At 44.9% G+C, this 17,638-nt stretch overlaps 1 protein-coding gene and 1 pseudogene across 1 annotated transcript in view; one reads left to right on the top strand and one right to left on the bottom strand.

Moving 5' to 3' along the window:
* The window catches only part of LOC139269350 (phospholipid-transporting ATPase ABCA1-like), a 179,335-nt gene that overhangs the window by 100,458 nt on the left and 61,239 nt on the right, over positions 1 to 17,638 (top strand). Inside the window, exons 15-17 of the mRNA XM_070888368.1 lie at positions 7,144 to 7,366; positions 8,914 to 9,135; positions 10,341 to 10,545. Of these exons, the coding sequence (XP_070744469.1) occupies positions 7,144 to 7,366; positions 8,914 to 9,135; positions 10,341 to 10,545 (650 nt within the window). The remainder of the gene's footprint in view (positions 1 to 7,143; positions 7,367 to 8,913; positions 9,136 to 10,340; positions 10,546 to 17,638) is intronic.
* On the bottom strand, positions 5,022 to 5,260 carry LOC139279527 (U2 spliceosomal RNA; annotated as a pseudogene).

Raw genomic sequence — 17,638 nt, 5'->3', positions numbered from 1 at the left:
TAATTCTGAAACGTACTAACCCAAGATCATAAGAAATAAGAGCAGGAGTAGGCCATTCGGTCCCTAGAGCATGCTCTGCCATTCAATAAGATCATAGCTGATCTGATCGTGGCCTCAAATCCACTTCCCTGCCCGCTCCCCATAAACCTTGATTCCCCTATCGTTCAAAAATCTGTCTATCTCCACATTAAATATATTCAACGACCCAGTCTCCACAGCTCTCTGGGGTAGAGAATTCCAAAGATTTACGACCCTCTGTGAGAAGAAATTCCTCCTCATTTCCATTTTAAATAGGCAACATCTTATTCTGAAACTATGCCCCCTAGTTCTAGATTCCCCCACGAGGGGAAATACCCTCTCTGCATTTACCCTGTCAAGCTCCCTCAGAATGTTACATGTTTCAATAAGATCACCTCTCATTCTTCTAAACTCCAATGAATACAGGCCCAAAATGCTCAACCTTTCTTCATCTCAGGAATCAACCTAGTGAACCTTCTCTGAACTGTCTCTAATGCAAGATTATCCCTCCTTAAATAAGGAGACCAAAATTAAATGCAGTACTCCAGGTGTGGTCTCACCAATACTCTGTACAGTTGTAGCAGAGCTTCCCTTTTATACTCCATCCCCCTTGCAATAAAGGCCAACATTCCATTTGCCTTCCTAATTACTCGCTTTACCTGCTTGCTAACATTTTGTGTTTCATGTACCCTCAGATCCCTTTGTACTGCAGCACTTTGCAATCTCCCTCCATTTAAATAATAATTAACTTTTTTATTTTTCCTACCAAAGTGGACAACCTCACATTTTCCCACATTATACTCCCATCTGCCAAATTTTTGCCCACTCACTTAGCCTATCTATATCACTTTGCAGATTCTTTGCGTCTTCACAACTTGTTATCCCTCCTATCTTTGTATCATCAGCAAATTTGGGTACAGTACACTCAGTCCCTTAATCCAAGTCATTAATATAGATTGTAAATAGTTGAGGCCCCAGCCTCAACTGATCCCTGTGGCACCCCACTAGTTACAGTTTGCCAACCAGAAAGTGACCCATTTATCTCCACTTTCTGTTTTCTGTTAGTTAGCCAATCCTCTATCCATGCTAATATATTGCCCCCAACCCCTTGTGCAGTAACCTTTTATGTGGCACCTTATCGAATGCCTTCTGGAAATCCAAATACAATATATCTACTGGTTCCCCCTTATCCACCCTGCTCGTTACATCCTCAAAGAACTCCAGCAAATTTGTCAAACATGATTTCCCTTTCATAAAACCATGCTGACTCTGCTTGATTGTATTATGATTTTCTAAATGTCCTGCTATTACTTCCTTAATAATGGACTCCAGCATTTTCCTAATGACAGATGTTAGGCTAACTGGTCTATAGTTTCCTGCTTTCTGCCTCCCTCCTTTCTTAAATAGGGGAGTTAAATTTGCGGTTTTCCAATTCGCTGGAACCTCTCCAGAATCCAGGGAATTTTGGTAGATTGCAACCAATGCATCCACTATCTGCAGCCACTTCTTTTAAGACCCTATGATGCAGGTCATCAGGTCCAGGGGACTTGTCCACCTTTAGGCCCATTATATTACCGAGTACTTTTTATCTAGTCATAGTGATTGTTTTAAGTTCTCCCCTCCCCATAGCCCCTTGATTATCTATTATTGGGATGCTTTTAGTGTCTTTTACCGTGAAGACCGATACAAAATATTTGTTCAAATTCTCTGCCATTTCCCTGTTTCCCATTATTAATTCCCCAGTCTCATCCTCTAAGGGACCAATGCTTACTTTAGCTACTCTTCCTTTTTATATACCTGTAGAAGCTCTTACTGTCTTTATATTTCTTGCTAGTTTACTCTCATAATCTATCTTCTCTCTTTATTATTTTTTTTGTCATTCTTTGTTGGTTTTTAAGTTTTCCAATCCTCTGGCCTCCCACAAATCTTCGCAACATTGTATGCCTTTGTTTTCAATTTGATACCGTTCTTTTCTTCCTTCGTTAGCCACGGACGGTTCATCCTTCTCTTAAAGACTTTCCTTCTCACTGGAATATATTTTTGCTGAGCATTATGAAATATCTCCTTAAATGTCTGCCACTGCTTATCTCCCGTCTTCCGATGATTTTGACTGGGTGACGTCATCAAAACCCTAGTAGCCATTTTGGAGTGTGGGCAGGAACATCGGCAGGGCCCAGGTACAGAGGAGTGGAAAGATTGGGGAGGATGAACGGCGAGTGTTTGTGGTGAGATGTGGTGAATGTTTATGGCGGAGGAGCAGTGAGAGATCGTGGCAGAGGTGCGACAGATGAGGGTATGAGGGCCCGGGGCAGCACGGACCTGCCCACACTGCGATGCGCTAGGTCCGTGCAGCAGAGCAGGCCTCCAGTCATCCTGGTTATCTCTTGCCACTGGATAAAGGCCTAGCTCTGTCAAGCCCGTGTGGTGGCTAGTGTGCAACGATCACCACACGACAGGCATCTTCCACCCCCTCAATTGGAGTTCAGGACTGGAATATCGGGTCCTTCATCGAAACACCTGTGAACTCGCGGAAGCAAGTCATCCTCTTTTTGAGGGATTGCCTGTGATGATGATGACTGTTTTACCCTTTAATTCATTTTCCCAGTCCACTTTAGACGACTCTGCCTACCTGCTCTCACACTCTAAGGCATGGCGTAATCTTGAGGTCATCCAAAACTCGGCTGCCCATGTCCTAACTTGCACCAAGTCCTGCTCACCCAGCCACCCCTGTGCTCGCTGAACTACATTGGCTCCCGGTTAAGCGTGCCTCAATTAAAAAATTCTCACCCTTGTTTTCATATCCCTTCATGGCCTCGCCCCTCCCTATCTCTGTAACTTCCACCAGCCCAACAACCCTCTGAGGTATCTGCACTCCTTCAAATCTAGCCTTTTGTCCATCCCTGATTTTAATTGCTCCACCATTGGGTGCCTTCAACTGCCTAGGCCCTAAGCTCTGGAATTCCCTCCCTAAGCCTCTCTACCTCTCTTTCCTCCTTTAAGACACTCCTTAAAACCTACCTAATATCACCTTATGTGGCTCAGTGTCAAATTTTGTTTGATAACGCTCCTTTGAAGTGCCTTGGGGCTTTTTACGACATTAAAGGCGCTATATAAATAAAGTTGTTGTTGAGAAGCTTCCAGTGTTCTTCCTGATATCCTATGCAGGGAAGTATTTGTGACTTCTGCTCACCACTGCACTGAAAATTTTTGAAGATATTATTCATTCTGGGGATGTGGGAGTCACTTATCGCCCATCCCTAGTTGTCCTTCGAAGGTGGTGAGACAACTGAGTGGCTTTCTAGGCCACTTCAGAAGACAACGGGCTAGAACCTCCACTTTTTTTGCCTGCTTAATGGCCACTTCACGCCCATTTTACCCCTGAAATGACGTATAATGCCAATATATCGCCCATTTTGGCATAAAATGCAAACTGACGGGCATTTTTCGGAAACTTATCGCCGAGCGTTACTTTCCCCATGTGCTTAAAGCTGGAAAAAAAATTACTACCCGCCCACTTTTTTTGGGCAGAATCAGCAGGATGGGCGGAATCAACGCCCATAATATCGGCCAGCGTTACTTTCCGCATGGAATTAACGCCGAGATTCAATATTAACGCCCGGTGACTGTTTTTTGTCGTAAAGAACATATTTACCCAAAGTAGCGGCCATGGAGATCGCCCATCATCAATTTCACCACCTCGCACACACTTTACCCACAATATCGCTCGCTCAAAAAAAACGCCCACAAAAAGTGGAACTAACCGGGACGAATCACAGCGTTATGGATGCCATGTTCTAGATCACATGTCGCGTCCTTTAAAAGGCTGCTGTGCTTCAACCTCGGCGGAGTTCGGATGTACTCTGCAGGTCATAGGAGTTGATGTGAACATCTCTAAAAACATCTTGACCACACTGTGACCAGTTGGAATTGAAGAGGTGTGTTCGTCGAGACATTCCTTGTTTGTATGCAATCGGTGGAAAACAGAGAACTATTGCAATGAAGCTTGTACTTTCTCACCCTCTCTTGGTGACCAAATACATGCAGCAGACTCGACATCGCCGAAGGAATGCTCCACTGCATTATGTGCCCAATGAATGCAGTGACAGACAGATGAGGAGGACCAGCCATTACCTCCCCTGCAAGTACAAGGAGAAGCATTCTTATTTCGACTTGCCCAACACCACCTGCCTTCGGAGACTGCACTTCCACAAAGAGGTTATCACTGAGGTATGCCAGCTGATGAGGGCAGATCTTCAGCCTGCCAGTACCATCAGAACTGCACTATCTGTCGAGGTCAAAGTCACCACGGCACTGTCGTTCTATGCCTCAGGTTCTTTTCAGGCCACAGCTGGCGACATTTGCGGACTTTCTCAGCATGCCATACATCGCTGCATTAGACAGGTCACTGAAGCCCTGTACACATGCAGGAGAGACTTGATCAGCTTCCCTATGACCAGGGAGGCACAGAGTGAGAGGGCTCTAGGTTTCTCCAGAATTGCAAACTTCCCCAAGGTACAGGGAGCAATAGACTGGACGCACATCGCGATGCAGGCACCTTTTCAGGATGCTGAGGTTTTCAGGAACCAAAAGGGATTCCACTCCCTGAATGTCCAACTGGTTGTCGAGCACCAGCACATTATAATGGCAGTGAATGCTAAATTTCCGGACAGCATCCATGAGCGCACTGCATCTGACTTGTTTAACAATCAGCCACAAGGCCAATGCTGGATGCTTGGTGACAAAGGATATGGCCTCGCCACCTGGCTGACGACCCCCCTGCGTGACACCCACACCGAGGCCGAGAGACGATACAACGAGAGCCACAGAGCAACTCGCAATATCGTGGAGAAAACCATTGGAGTGCTGAAGCAGCGCTTCAGATTTTTTTTTTTTTTAAATTCGTAGCCAATCGTTCCAATTCTTTGTCAAATCACAAACGCCAGAGGTCACCTTGCACACGCCAAGGATCACTCTGCGCCAATGCTCTTAGCCAAAAGGCCTAGAGCCACTGCACCGTTCCTGGAAGTACTGCAATACCAGGTTCGTGCCATGGAGGTGGATGGGTCAGGTCCCCCACACACCTCCGTGGAGGTGGATGGGTCAAGCCACCCCACCTACCTCCTGTTTCCAAAAAAGCAAGCATATACCTTCCTGATCCAGGGAGAACCACCCGGAGGTCATGGTGGCTACTCCCCTGTCAGGTCAGTTACGCATGATCTTAGCCAAAAGGCCGAGAAGCGATCGCTTCAGATGCCTGGACCACTCAGGAGGTGAGCTCCAATACCACCCTGAGCAGGTAGCTCAGTTCGTGGTGGTGTGCTCCATGCTATACAACTTGGCTATCAGGAGGGGACAAGAATTGTCTGATGAGTCTGACAGTCCACTTCACCAGAGAGAGGAAGAGGAGGACGAGGAGGCGGACGCTGACCTCGGGCCAGACAATCAGGCTGACGCTGAAGCCATGCACCTGCCCCCCTGTAGACTGCATGAAAAGGCCTATGGTGGCATGATAGCTGCAAGAGCCTTACGTCAGGATCTTATCAATGATCATTTTGCCTGAATGAACGTTGGTGTTATTTACAAGATTGACATTCTGCTGGGTGTGCAAGTCATACATCAATGGTGGGCACCTTGGTGACAGTTAAAGTTAAAGTGTGATTATACCCTTTGATGTTAAGGAATCACCAGTGTATAATGGTGCAGCTATCTGAGCCAATGTGCTGCAAGGTTTTGTTAAATAAAAAAACACTTAAAGAACATTCGTCTGAAATCATCAGTATTTCTGTACAAACCAACCCTCCCCCCCCCCCCCCCGCTTCTCTTCCCAACCTCTACCCACCCCTTACCCTCCTGACTCCAAGCTGCCTGTCTGAGGAGGTCCTCAGGTGATGCTTCATTGGGGGTGGGGGGGGGCGGGGGGGGGCGGTGATGGCTGAACCGCTGCTTGGATGGATACGGGAGATGACCGTCCCGAGGTAGGAGCGTGCTCCGAGCCAGAAGCAAGATGTTGCTGCTGGCGCTCGTGTGGTTGGCAATGGGGGTGCGTCACCTTGGGATGTAGTGCGGTGCTCCGGGACCACTGGGAACCCTCTGCCACCAGTGTTCCTCGCTACCAGCTCCAGGACCTTCTCCATTCCTTCCATTTTATATGTTATTTGTTGGACAAAAACTCGGTGCCAACTATGTTCTTGGTGCTCAGTGGGCTTTTTGCTGCTGGTGAATCTCCGTCGTTCCTCCCAAGTAAGCACACACCACAGCCACACACACTTTTAGTCCCTCTCAGCTCCCTCTCTCTCTTTCTCCTCCTCTGTGCATGTCATGGTGACCCTTGACCTCCAGAATCATGGGAATGGAGTGTTGCCATGCCGTTGCTAAGGACGGCCACACTTTACAGCAGAAGGTCAGAAAAATTTACGCTACCGCCCATTTGATATCGCTCGCGGTTATGCCCATTTTCAAAAATGTAAACTAGGTGTTTTGAGAATGGGCGAGAAGCCGGCAATCTGAAAACCCTTTTTTAACACCCACGCCGGAAATAACGCCCATTTTTGGGCGCTAAGCTCAAAAGTGGAGATTCTAGCCCAATTGATTTGGGACGGGAGTTACACATAGGCCAGATCTGGTAAAGATGGCATTTTTCCTTCCCTGAAGGACGTGAATGAATCAGTTGGTTTTTTATGAGAATCCGACAGGCTTCATGGCCACCTTTACTGATACCAGCTTTTTAAAATAAAATTTTAATTCTCAAGTTGCCACAGTGGGATTTGAACTCGTGTTCTGCTGCATTATTAGTTCAGATCCATTGAGATTACTAATCCAGTATGTAACCACTTCATTATCATACACAGTTAGTAGCCACCATATGCATGTGCTTATTCCCATTCTGTGGCACAGTGTGTTGGAGACAACAACAAACTGCCTCTCATGATCCCAGATGTTCTTGTATTCAACTCACAAAGTTTACAAACCTCTGCATCTGACTTTCAAACCAACAGTTTGAAGTTTTCTTCACCTGACCGAGCTGAGCACCATAAAGTCTCTGTGTAAATGCATCCGTGTAAATTGTATCCGTGTTGGAAGAATTTTGAAATAACAAAATGTCCTCCTTCTGCCATCTGACCTTAGGTTTCTTCGTATTCTGAGCCAGTCACTGCCTCTTTTCACCACTTTGGCCTGGATATATTCCGTCGCCGTGATAATTAAAGGGATAGTGTACGAGAAGGAGGCGCGGCTGAAAGAGACCATGAGGATTATGGGGCTGAATAGTGGCACCCTGTGGCTTAGTTGGTTCATCAGCAGTTTAATCCCCCTTCTCATCAGCGCGGCCTTGCTGGTGATAATTCTAAAGGTAAGTGGCACGCTTCTAAACTGTTGTTAACCAAAAAAAGTGATCTCTGTGTTATCCTCAGCCTTCTCTTTCCCATTCAGAGGTTTCTGGAACTCCGTTAGTGTCAGTAGATGTTTGCTGGCTGTTGAAAGTGACTGCAGGGATGACTGTTATTTTCTTTTCTCCTGGCCTATTGCCATGGAGAGAGAAACAGAGTTAACGTTTTAGGTTAATCTCCACAGATGCTGCCTGCCCTGCTGAGTATTTCCAACATTTTCTATTTATATATCTGCTAAATAAATTGTCATCTGACAGGGAATCTTCCACTCGTCGTGCGATTCTAACCTCTTTCTCTCACTCTTTGTTGCATCATTTCTTGCCTTCTTTATTTTATTAGCACTACTATAGTCCATGCTCCTCTGAAGTTTCCTCTTTTGTTCCTTCTTTGGTCGAACTCTGCTGTTCTCTGCTGTCATTACATTGAAACAAAGACTTATTACATTATCTCCCACGCTAACTCGTTCTTTTCCGTGATCGCAGACCTGTGGAATTCTTACCTTCTTCTATCCTGCAATTCTCAGGCTTTTTAAAACCCAATCACTCATTTCTCATTTACCGTGACTTAATTTTAATAGTTTTCAGCTTTGGTAAAGCCTGTGCTGTAGGCCTTGACCCTTTACCTTGGTTTCTCAGTTAAAAAATTGCTTTTAAAATCATCCTGTTAAGGTGCCATTTTGTAACTGGACAACGATGAGCAGACTGAAGCTGTATGTAAAAGAAAGAAAAACTGTCTATAATTATATAGCACCTTCACGACCTCAGGACATCCCAAAGCACTTTACAGCCAATGAAGTACCTTATAATGTAGGAAACGCAGCAGCCAATTAGCCCACAGTAAGATCCCATAAACAGTAATGTGATATTGATCAGATAATATGTTTTTAAGTGTTGGTTGAGGGATAAATATTGGCCAGGACCCCGGGGATAGCTCTCCTGCTCTTCTTCGAAATAGTGCCATGGAATCTTTTACATCCACTTGAGAGGGCAGACGGGGCCTCGGTTTAACATGTCATCAAAAAGACGCCACCTCCGACAGTGCAGCACTCCCTCAGTACTGCCCTGGGAGTGTCAGCTTAGATTTTGTGCTCAAGTTGCTGTATTGGAAAAAACCCCACAGCCTTCTGACTCAGAGGCAAGAGTGCAACCAACTAAGCTCGGATTCGAATATAAAGGGGTCCCAGCTAGTGTTTGATACAGTGACCGATACAATCATCTCATATTTCTGCCACCTAAGCCCATAATGGACCTTAACTTAAAAGCTTTGCAGTTTAAGTAAACATCTGGTTAGTTTATACCTGCAATCTTGTAGCTTTGTGGCTAGAGTTCAGCCTATATAAGATGATGCAGTCTATGATGTAGACTTCACGACTGTATCAGAATATGACATTTTTTATCATGTCCACTTTCAGAACAGTTCTAATTGCGGTTTGGTTGCTTTAATGCTTCTCGAAGTTTGGTTTAAAGCATTATTTCAATTTAATGATGCTTTCTCTCCCTTGTTCTTTCAGGAAGGGAACATCTTGCCTTATAGTAACCCTGTTGCCGTCTTCACCTTCCTTGCTGTTTTTGGGGTGGTGACCATCTTACAATGCTTTTTGATCAGCACGATGTTCTCAAAGGCTAACCTGGCAGCAGCTTGCGGGGGGATCATCTACTTCACTCTCTACCTCCCTTATGTGCTCTGTATGGCTTGGCAGGAGTACATCACCTACCCGGTCAAAATCTTTGCTGTAAGTAGCTCATTCACCAGCTAGCACCAGCTAGTTCCGAAATTCTGTGTTACTCAAAATAAAGTGTTGACTCCGGAGAACAATTTTAATAATTTGCTCACCTTTTGGGGCTCAGTTTCTGCAAAAAGCACCCTCAACGCAGGAAAAGCAAGGGCAAGATGCAGAGGAAAGTTCCCACAACATTGCGCCAACAATCTGCAGCCAATTGCGCCACATGCTTATGAAGGCTGCGTGTGAGCGTGTGAGTTTAGCAGCCATGTCCACCGTTCAGTTCGACAGGCCTATGCTACCCTTTTCTAAAATTGGGCGCTATTAGCCAAAATAGACAATAAGCTGTGCAGGATGTACTGAATTTATAACAGGTACATCTTTTTTTAATGACACACATGGCAGCACAGCCATGAAACTCACTTTTACTTTCATACATGTGAATTAATCTTCACTGAGGTTATTAACACGAAGCTGGATTTCTTGAGATGTAACTTGGTTCCTGATTATAGTGGTCACAGACCTGTATCCAGCTGTTCTGTGGCACAGTATGACAGATGCAATGCACTATACCTTCTCACCACTCAACCCAAACAAAGTATTCATTTTGTTTAAAGCAAAGTGTAAAGGAACTATGCTTGTTACTAAAATGGAAAAGAAAAAAGGACTTACATTTATAGAGCGCCCTTGAGAACCTCAGACATCCCAAAGCAGTTTACAGCCAATGAAGTACTTTTGAAGTGTAGTCATTGTTGTAATGTAGGGAATGCGGCAGCCAATTTGCGCTCAGCAAAGGCCCCACAAACACCAATGAGATAATGACCAGATAATCTGTTTCTTAGTGATATTGGTTGAGGGATAAATATTGGCCATGGGATCTTTTAGGTCCACCTGAAGTTTAAACCTCTCATCCAAAAGATGGCATTTCTGACAGTGTAGCGCTTCCTCAGTACTGCACTGCAGCGCCAGGCCCAGATTATGTGCTCAAGTCTCTGGAGTGGGGCTTGAACCCACGACCTTCAGAACGTTCTTGAGCTTCTTCCCTGATGATTGTAGTTGTGCCCAGAGTACTTGTGGTACGGATCTTCAAAGGAGCTCCTCACCGTTATCACCATGGGGGGGGGGGGGAAATAATTACCACAAACACAGGCAGCGATAGCAATTGTTGACTTTCACTGGCAGTCCTGCTCAATTCTATCATCTTACTGCGTTTACAGAGTCTACTGTCCCCAGTCGCATTTGGCTTTGGCTTTGACTACTTTGCCCAGTACGAGGAGCAGGGAATTGGAGTCCAGTGGCATAATCTCTTCTCGAGTCCAACGAAAGGCGATGAGTATAACATCAACACCTCCATCATCCTCATGGTAGTCGACACGTTCCTCTACGGAGTTCTAACCTGGTACATTGAGGCAGTTTTCCCAGGTATAGAACAACTATTACAAAATAAACAAACATAACCCCACTCAAAAGTGAAGTACTTTATCCCAAAATAATGTTGTTCCTTTACCATTATTGAGCTATGCAAGAATGTATACATGTTCTCAGATCATTGTACACTACCAAAATAGAGTGAGTATTGATACCACTGTGTCAGCCAATGAGCTGGAGGTGCGGCAGGACTTACAACAAACAGAGTCTATTTTACAGCAGAGTCTATTTAAATAGAGTCACTACGAACTCCAGCAAATAGAGCTCATGTTTCCCGATTAAAAACAAGATTTTTTCTTCAGCAAATTTGCAGCGGGTGGGGGATAGTTACATAATACAAATTCTCTGCGTAAAATAAATCCCAGTCATTTAAACAGTGCGGTCCCCAGGTGTGATTGATGGGGCAATTACCCAATCATCTCCATTGTGGCCAGGACTTGTGGTGTCACTGTATGCAACCGACAAAATAATAGATGCTGTTTATAGGCTACATTGAGAGTCTTCTACAGCTAAAGAGTTCTTCACACTTGGGTGGAATAACTCGGTGGCAAGGCCAGAGTCATTCCTCCTCAAGAGTTGCACAGGTCAGGGGAGGGAGGTGGGAGTGATAAGTCTCGTTGTTTGCTGATTTGCGCCAGTGCTGGGTACATAGAAACATCGAAAATAGGTGCACGAGTAGGCCATTCAGCCCTTCGAGCCTGCACCACCATTCAATAAGATTATTGCTGATCATTCACCTCAGTACCCCCTTCCTGCTTTCTCTCCATACCCCTTGATCCCTTTAACTGTAAGGGCTGCATCCAACTCCCTCTTGAACATATCCAATGAAATGGTATCAACAAAAAGTTTCTCCTCATCTCAGTCCTAAATGGCTTACCCCTTATCCTTAGACTGTATCTCCTGGTTCTGGACTTCCCCAACATTGGGAACATTCTTCCTGCATCTAACCTGTCCAGTCCCGTTCGAATTTTATATGTTTCTATGAGATTCCCTCTCATCCTTCTAAACTCCAATGAATACAGGCCCAGTCGATCCAGTCTCTCCTCATATGTCAGTCCTATCATCCCGAGAATCAGTCTGGTAAACATTCGCTGCACTCCCTCAATAGTAAGAACATCCTTCCTCAGATTAGGAGACCAAAACTGAACACAATATTCCAGTTAAGGCCTCACCAAGGTCCTGTACAACTGCAGTAAGACCTCCCTGCTCTCATACTCAAATCCCCCAGCTATGAAGGCCAACATACCATTTGCCTTCTTCACCGCCTGCTGTACCTGCATGCCAACTTTCAATGACTGATGTACCATGACACCCAGGTCTCGTTGCACCTCCCCTTTTCCTAATCTGCCGCCATTCAGATAATATTCTGCCTTTGTGTTTTTTGCCACCAAAATGGATAACCTCACATTTATCCACATTATACTGCATCTGCCATGCATTTGCCCACTCACCTAACCTGTCCAAGTCACCCTGCAGCCTCTTAGCGTCCTCCTCACAGCTCACACTGCCACCCAGCTTAGTGTCATCTGCAGACTTGGAGATATTACACTCAATTCTTTCATCTAAATCGTTAATGTATATTGTAAATAGCTGGGGTCCCAGCACTGAGCCCTGCGGCACCCCATTAGTCACTGCCTGCCATTCTGAAAAGGACCCGTTTATCCCCACTCTCTGCTTCCTGTCTGCCAACCAGTTCTCTATCCATGTCAGTACATTACCCCCAATACCATGTGCTTTAATTTTGCATACCAATCTCTTGTGTGGGACCTTGTCAAAAGCCTTTTGAAAGTCCAAATACACCACATCCACTGGTTCTCCCTTGTCCACTCTACCAGTTACATCCTCAAAAAATTGTAGAAGATTTGACAAGCACGATTTCCCTTTCATAAATCCATGCTGACTTGGACCGATCCTGTCACTGCTTTCCAAATGTGCTGATATTTCATCTTTACTAATTGATTCCAACATTTTCCCCACTACTGATGTCAGGCTAACCAGTCTATAATTACCCGTTTTCGCTCTTCCTCCTTTTTAAAAATATGGTGTTCCATTAGCTACGCTCCAGTCCATAGGAACTGATCCAGAGTTGATAGACCGTTGGAAAATGATCACCAATGCATCCACTATTTCTAGAGTTCCTTAAGTACTCTGGGATGCAGACTATTAGGCCCCGGGGATTTATCGGCCTTCAATCCCATCAATTTCCCTAACACAATTTCCCGTCGAATAAGGATTTCCTTCAGTTCCTCCTTCTCACTAGACCCTCGGTCCCCTAGTACGTCCGTTAAGTATCGCCACTCTTCCCCAAGGGGCCTCGCATAACAAGATTGCTAATTAGTCCTTTCTCATTACACATCACCCAGTCTAGGATGGCCAGCCCTCTAGTTGGTTCCTCGACATATTGGTCTAGAAAACCATCCCAAATACACTCCAGGAAATCCTCCTCCAGCGTATTGCTACTAGTTTGGTTAGCCCAATCTATATGTAGATTAACGTCGCCCATGATAACTGCTGTACCTTTATCGCATGCATCCCTAATTTCTTGTTTGATGCTGTCCCCAACTTCGCTACTACTGTTTGGTGGTCTCTACACAACTCCCACTAGCGTTTTCTGCCCTTTGGCATTCCGCAGCTCCACCGATACAGATTCCACATCATCCAAGCTAATGTCCTTTCTTACTATTGCGTTAATTTCCTCTTTAACCATGAACGCTGCACCACCTCCTTTTCCTTTCTGTCTATCCTTCCTGAATGTTGAATACCCCTGGATGTTGAGTTCCCAGCCTTGGTCACCCTGGAGCCATGTCTCCGTGATGCCAATTATATCATATCCGTTAATTGCTGCCTGCACAGTTAATTCGTCCACCTTATTACGAATACTCCTCGCATTGAGGCACAGAGCCTTCACGCTTGTCTTTTTAACACACTTTGCCCCTTTAGAATTTTGCTCTAATGTGGCCCTTTTTGATTTTTGCCTTGGGTTTCTCTGCCCTCCACTTTTACTTTTCGTTTTTCTATCTTTTGCTTCTGCCCCCATTCTACTTCCCTCTGTCTTCCTGCATAGGTTCCCATCCCCCTGCCATATTAGTTTAACTCCTCCCCAACAGTACTAGCAAATACTCCCCCTAGGAAATTGGTTCCAGTCCTGCCCAGGTGCAGACCATCCGGTTTGTTCTCGTCCCACCTCCCCCAGAACCAGTTCCAATGTCCCAAGAATTTGAATCCCTCCCTTCTGCACCACTCCTCTAGCCACGTAGTCATCTGAGCTATTCTGAAATTCCTACTCTGACTAGCACTGGTAGCAATCCTGAGATTACGATCTTTGAGGTCCTACTTTTTAATTTAACTCCTAGCTCCCTACATTCAGCTTATAGGACCTCATCCCGTTTTTTACCTATATTGTTGGTACCTATATGCACCACGATAACTGGCTGTTCACCCTCCCCCTCCAAAATATCCTGCAGCCGCTCCGAGACATGTTTGACCCTTGCACTAGGGAGGCAACATACCATCCTGGAGTCTCGATTGCGGCCGCAGAAACGTCTATCTATTCCCCTTACAATAGAATCCCCTACCACTATATCTCTCCCACTATTTTTCCTGCCCCTGTGCAGCAGAGCCACCCACGGTGCCATGAACTTGGCTGCTGCTGTTCTGTCCTGATGAGTCATCCCCCGCAACGGTACCCAAAATGGTGTATCTGTTTTGGAGGGGAATGACCTTCCTTCCAGTGCTCTTCCTGCTGGTCACCCATCCCCTATCTGTCTGTGAAACCTTTACCTGCAGTATGACCAACTCACTAAACGTGCTATTCGTGGCATCCTAAGCATCGCGGATGCTCCAGAGTGAATCCACCCGCAGCTCCAGTGCTGCAATGCGGTCTGTCAGGAGCTGCAGCAGGATACACTTCCCGCACATGCAGTTGTCAGGGACACTGGAAGCGTCTCTGAGTTCCCACATAGCACAGGAGGAGCATGACATGTGTCCGAGCTCTCCTGCCATGACTTAACCCCTAGATTAACTTAATTTGGCAACAACAATGATAAAGTTTACCTGCTGCTAAACGAAAAGAAAAAGAAAAACTACTCACCAATCACCAGCCAATCATTTACCCCCCTGGCTGTGACATCACCCTTCGATTTCTTTCTACTTCTTTTTTTCCTTCTCTCTCTTGCACCAGTTGGCCTCCTCGACGAACTCCCGCCGCTCCGACTGATGGGCCTTTTATAGGCCTCCCTCCGACCTCCCTCGCCTCCTCGACGAACTCCCGCCGCTCCGACCGAGTCGGGGCAGAGCAAAAATCTTTCCAGTTCGGTGTTGGTCCGGCGATCTCTATTTACTATGGGGGCTGTTGGCAGATGGGCCGGTAGAATGGGACTTGTATCCCTGTGCTTTCCGAGATCTGATAAACTTTAATTGGAAATGTAAATTAAAAATTGCTCTGAGAGTGTAATTGCTTCGTTTGTCAATTTTCAATTGTTTCAATCTGCTTATACTGCCAACCAGGATTGGCACTGCATCAAAATGACTCATTTCCGTCAGTGAGTTTGATGTTTATGGTCTTCAGCAATGATTAGATTTGCGTAATATCGCACCTTTGTTGAATGGAACAGCTTGAGATGTATTTTGCTGCAAGATAGTTAATTGGGTAGCTCGCTGAGGTAAGCAATGAGGTAAATAATTTCACACTGTAAAGGTAGTCTTGCCTTCAAAGGAAAATAGGAACAGGCGGAGGGTATTCAGCCCCTCAAGCCTATTCCGCCATTCAATTAGATCATGGCTGATCAGTATCTCAACTCCATCTACCCGTAACCCTTAATACCCTTACCTAACAAATATCTATTAATCTCAGTTTTGAAATTTCCAATTGACCACCAGCCTCAACAGCTGTTTGGGGGAGAGAGTTCCAGATTTCCGCTACCCTTAGTGCTTCCTGATATCACCCTGTAATGGCCTAGATCTAATTTTAAGGTAATGTTCCCTTGTTCTGGGCTCCCCCACCAGAGGAAATAGTTTCTATCTACCATGAAACAGTTTGGGTGGCGATAAGGAATAATAAGGGGAAAAAGTCACTGGTGGATGTAGTCTATAGGCCCCCTAACAGTAGCAACTCTATTGATCAGCGTGTAAACCAGGAAATAGTGGGGGCTTGTAAAAAGGGAACAGCAATAATATGGGTGATTTTAACCTCCATATTGATTGGACAAATCAAATTGGTCAGGGTAGCCTTGAGGAAGAGTTCATAGAGTGCATAAGGGATGGGTTTCTTGAGTAGTATGTAACGGAAACAACCAGGGGGCAGGTTATCTTGGATCGAGTCCTGTATAATGAGACAGGATTAATAAACAATCTCCTCGTAAAGGATCCCCTTGGAATGAGTGATCATAGCATGGTTGAATTTCAAATTCAGATGGAGGGTGAGAAAGTCGGATCTCAAACCAGCATACTAAGCTTAAATAAAGGGGACTATGAAGGTATGAGGGCAAAGTTGGCGAAAGTGGACTGGGACAATAGATTAAAGTGTAGGACGGTTGATGAATAGTGGCGTACATTTAAGGAGATATTTCACAACTCTCAAGAAAAATATATTCCAGTGAGGAGGAAAGTGTGTAAAAGAAAAGATAGCCATCCGTGGCTAACTAAAGAAATAAAGGACGGTATCCAATTAAAAACAAGGGCATACAAAGTGGCCAAAACTAGATGGGAGGACAGAAGATTGGGAAGCTTTTAAAAGCCAGCAAAGAACGACTAAAAAATGATTAAGAAATGGAAGATAGACTATGAAAGTAAACTAGCATGAAATATAAAAACAGCAAGAGTATCTGTAGGTATATAAAAAGAAAAAGAGTGGCTAAAGTAAATGTTGGTCCCTTAGAGGACGAGAACGGGGAATTAGTAATGGGGAACATGGAGATGGCAGAAACTCTGAATAAATAATTTGTAACAGTCTTTACGGTAGAGGACACTAACAATATTCCAACAGTGGATAGTAAAGGGGCTATGGGGGGGGGAAGGAACTGAACACAATCACAATCACTAAGGAGGTGGTACTCAATAAGATAATGGGACTAAAGGCGGATGAATCCCTGGACCTGATGGCTTGCATCCTAGGGTCTTAAGAGAAGTAGTGGCAGGGATAGTGGATGCATTGGTTGTAATTTGCCAAAATTCCATGGATTCTGGGGAGGTCCCAGCAGATTGGAAAACTACAAATGTAACACCCCGATTTAAAAAAGGAGGCAGACATAAAACAAGAAACTATAGACCAGTTAGACTAACATCTGTGGTTGGGAAAATATTGGAGTCCATTATTAAAGAAGCAGTAGCAAGACATTTGGAAAAGCATAATTCGGTCAGGCAGAGTCAGCATGGATTTATGAAGGGGAAGTCATGTTTGACAAATTTTCTGGAATTCTTTGAGGATGTAACAAACAGGGTGGATAAAGGGGAACCAATGGATGTGGTGTATTTGGACTTCCAGAAGGCATTTGACAAGGTGCCACATAAAAGGTTACTGCACAAGATAAAAGTTCACGAGGTTGGGGTAATGTCTTAGCATGGATAGAGGATTGGCTAACTAACAGAAAACAGAGAATGGGTTATTCTCAGGTTGGCAATCAGTAACTAGTAGGGTACCACAGGGATCAGTTCTGGGACCCCAACTATTTACAATCTATATTAACGACTTGGAAGAAGTGACTGAGTGTAACATAGCTAAGTTTGCAGACGATACAAAGATGGGAGGAAAAGCAATGTGTGAGGAGGACACAAAAAATCTGCAAAAGGCCATAGACAGGCTAAGTGAGTGGGCAAAAATTTTGCAGATGGAGTATAATGTTGGAAAGTGTGAGGTCATCCACTTTGGCAGAAAAAAAATCAAAGAGCAAGTTATTATTTAAATGGAGAAAAGTTGCAAAGTGCTGCGGTACAGCGGGACCTGGGGGAACACAAAAGGTTGGTGTGCAGGTACAACAAATGATCAGGAAGGCCAATGGAATTGTGGCCTTTATTGCAAAGGGGATGGACTTTAAAAGCAGTGAAGTCTTGCTACAGTTATACAGGTTATTGGTGAGACCACACCTGGAAT

The sequence above is a fragment of the Pristiophorus japonicus genome, chromosome 1, assembly GCF_044704955.1.
Source record: "Pristiophorus japonicus isolate sPriJap1 chromosome 1, sPriJap1.hap1, whole genome shotgun sequence".
Taxonomy (NCBI): domain Eukaryota; kingdom Metazoa; phylum Chordata; class Chondrichthyes; family Pristiophoridae; genus Pristiophorus; species Pristiophorus japonicus.
The sequence above is the reverse complement of the archived record's forward strand: the minus strand, read 5'-3'. Positions and strand labels throughout refer to the sequence as shown.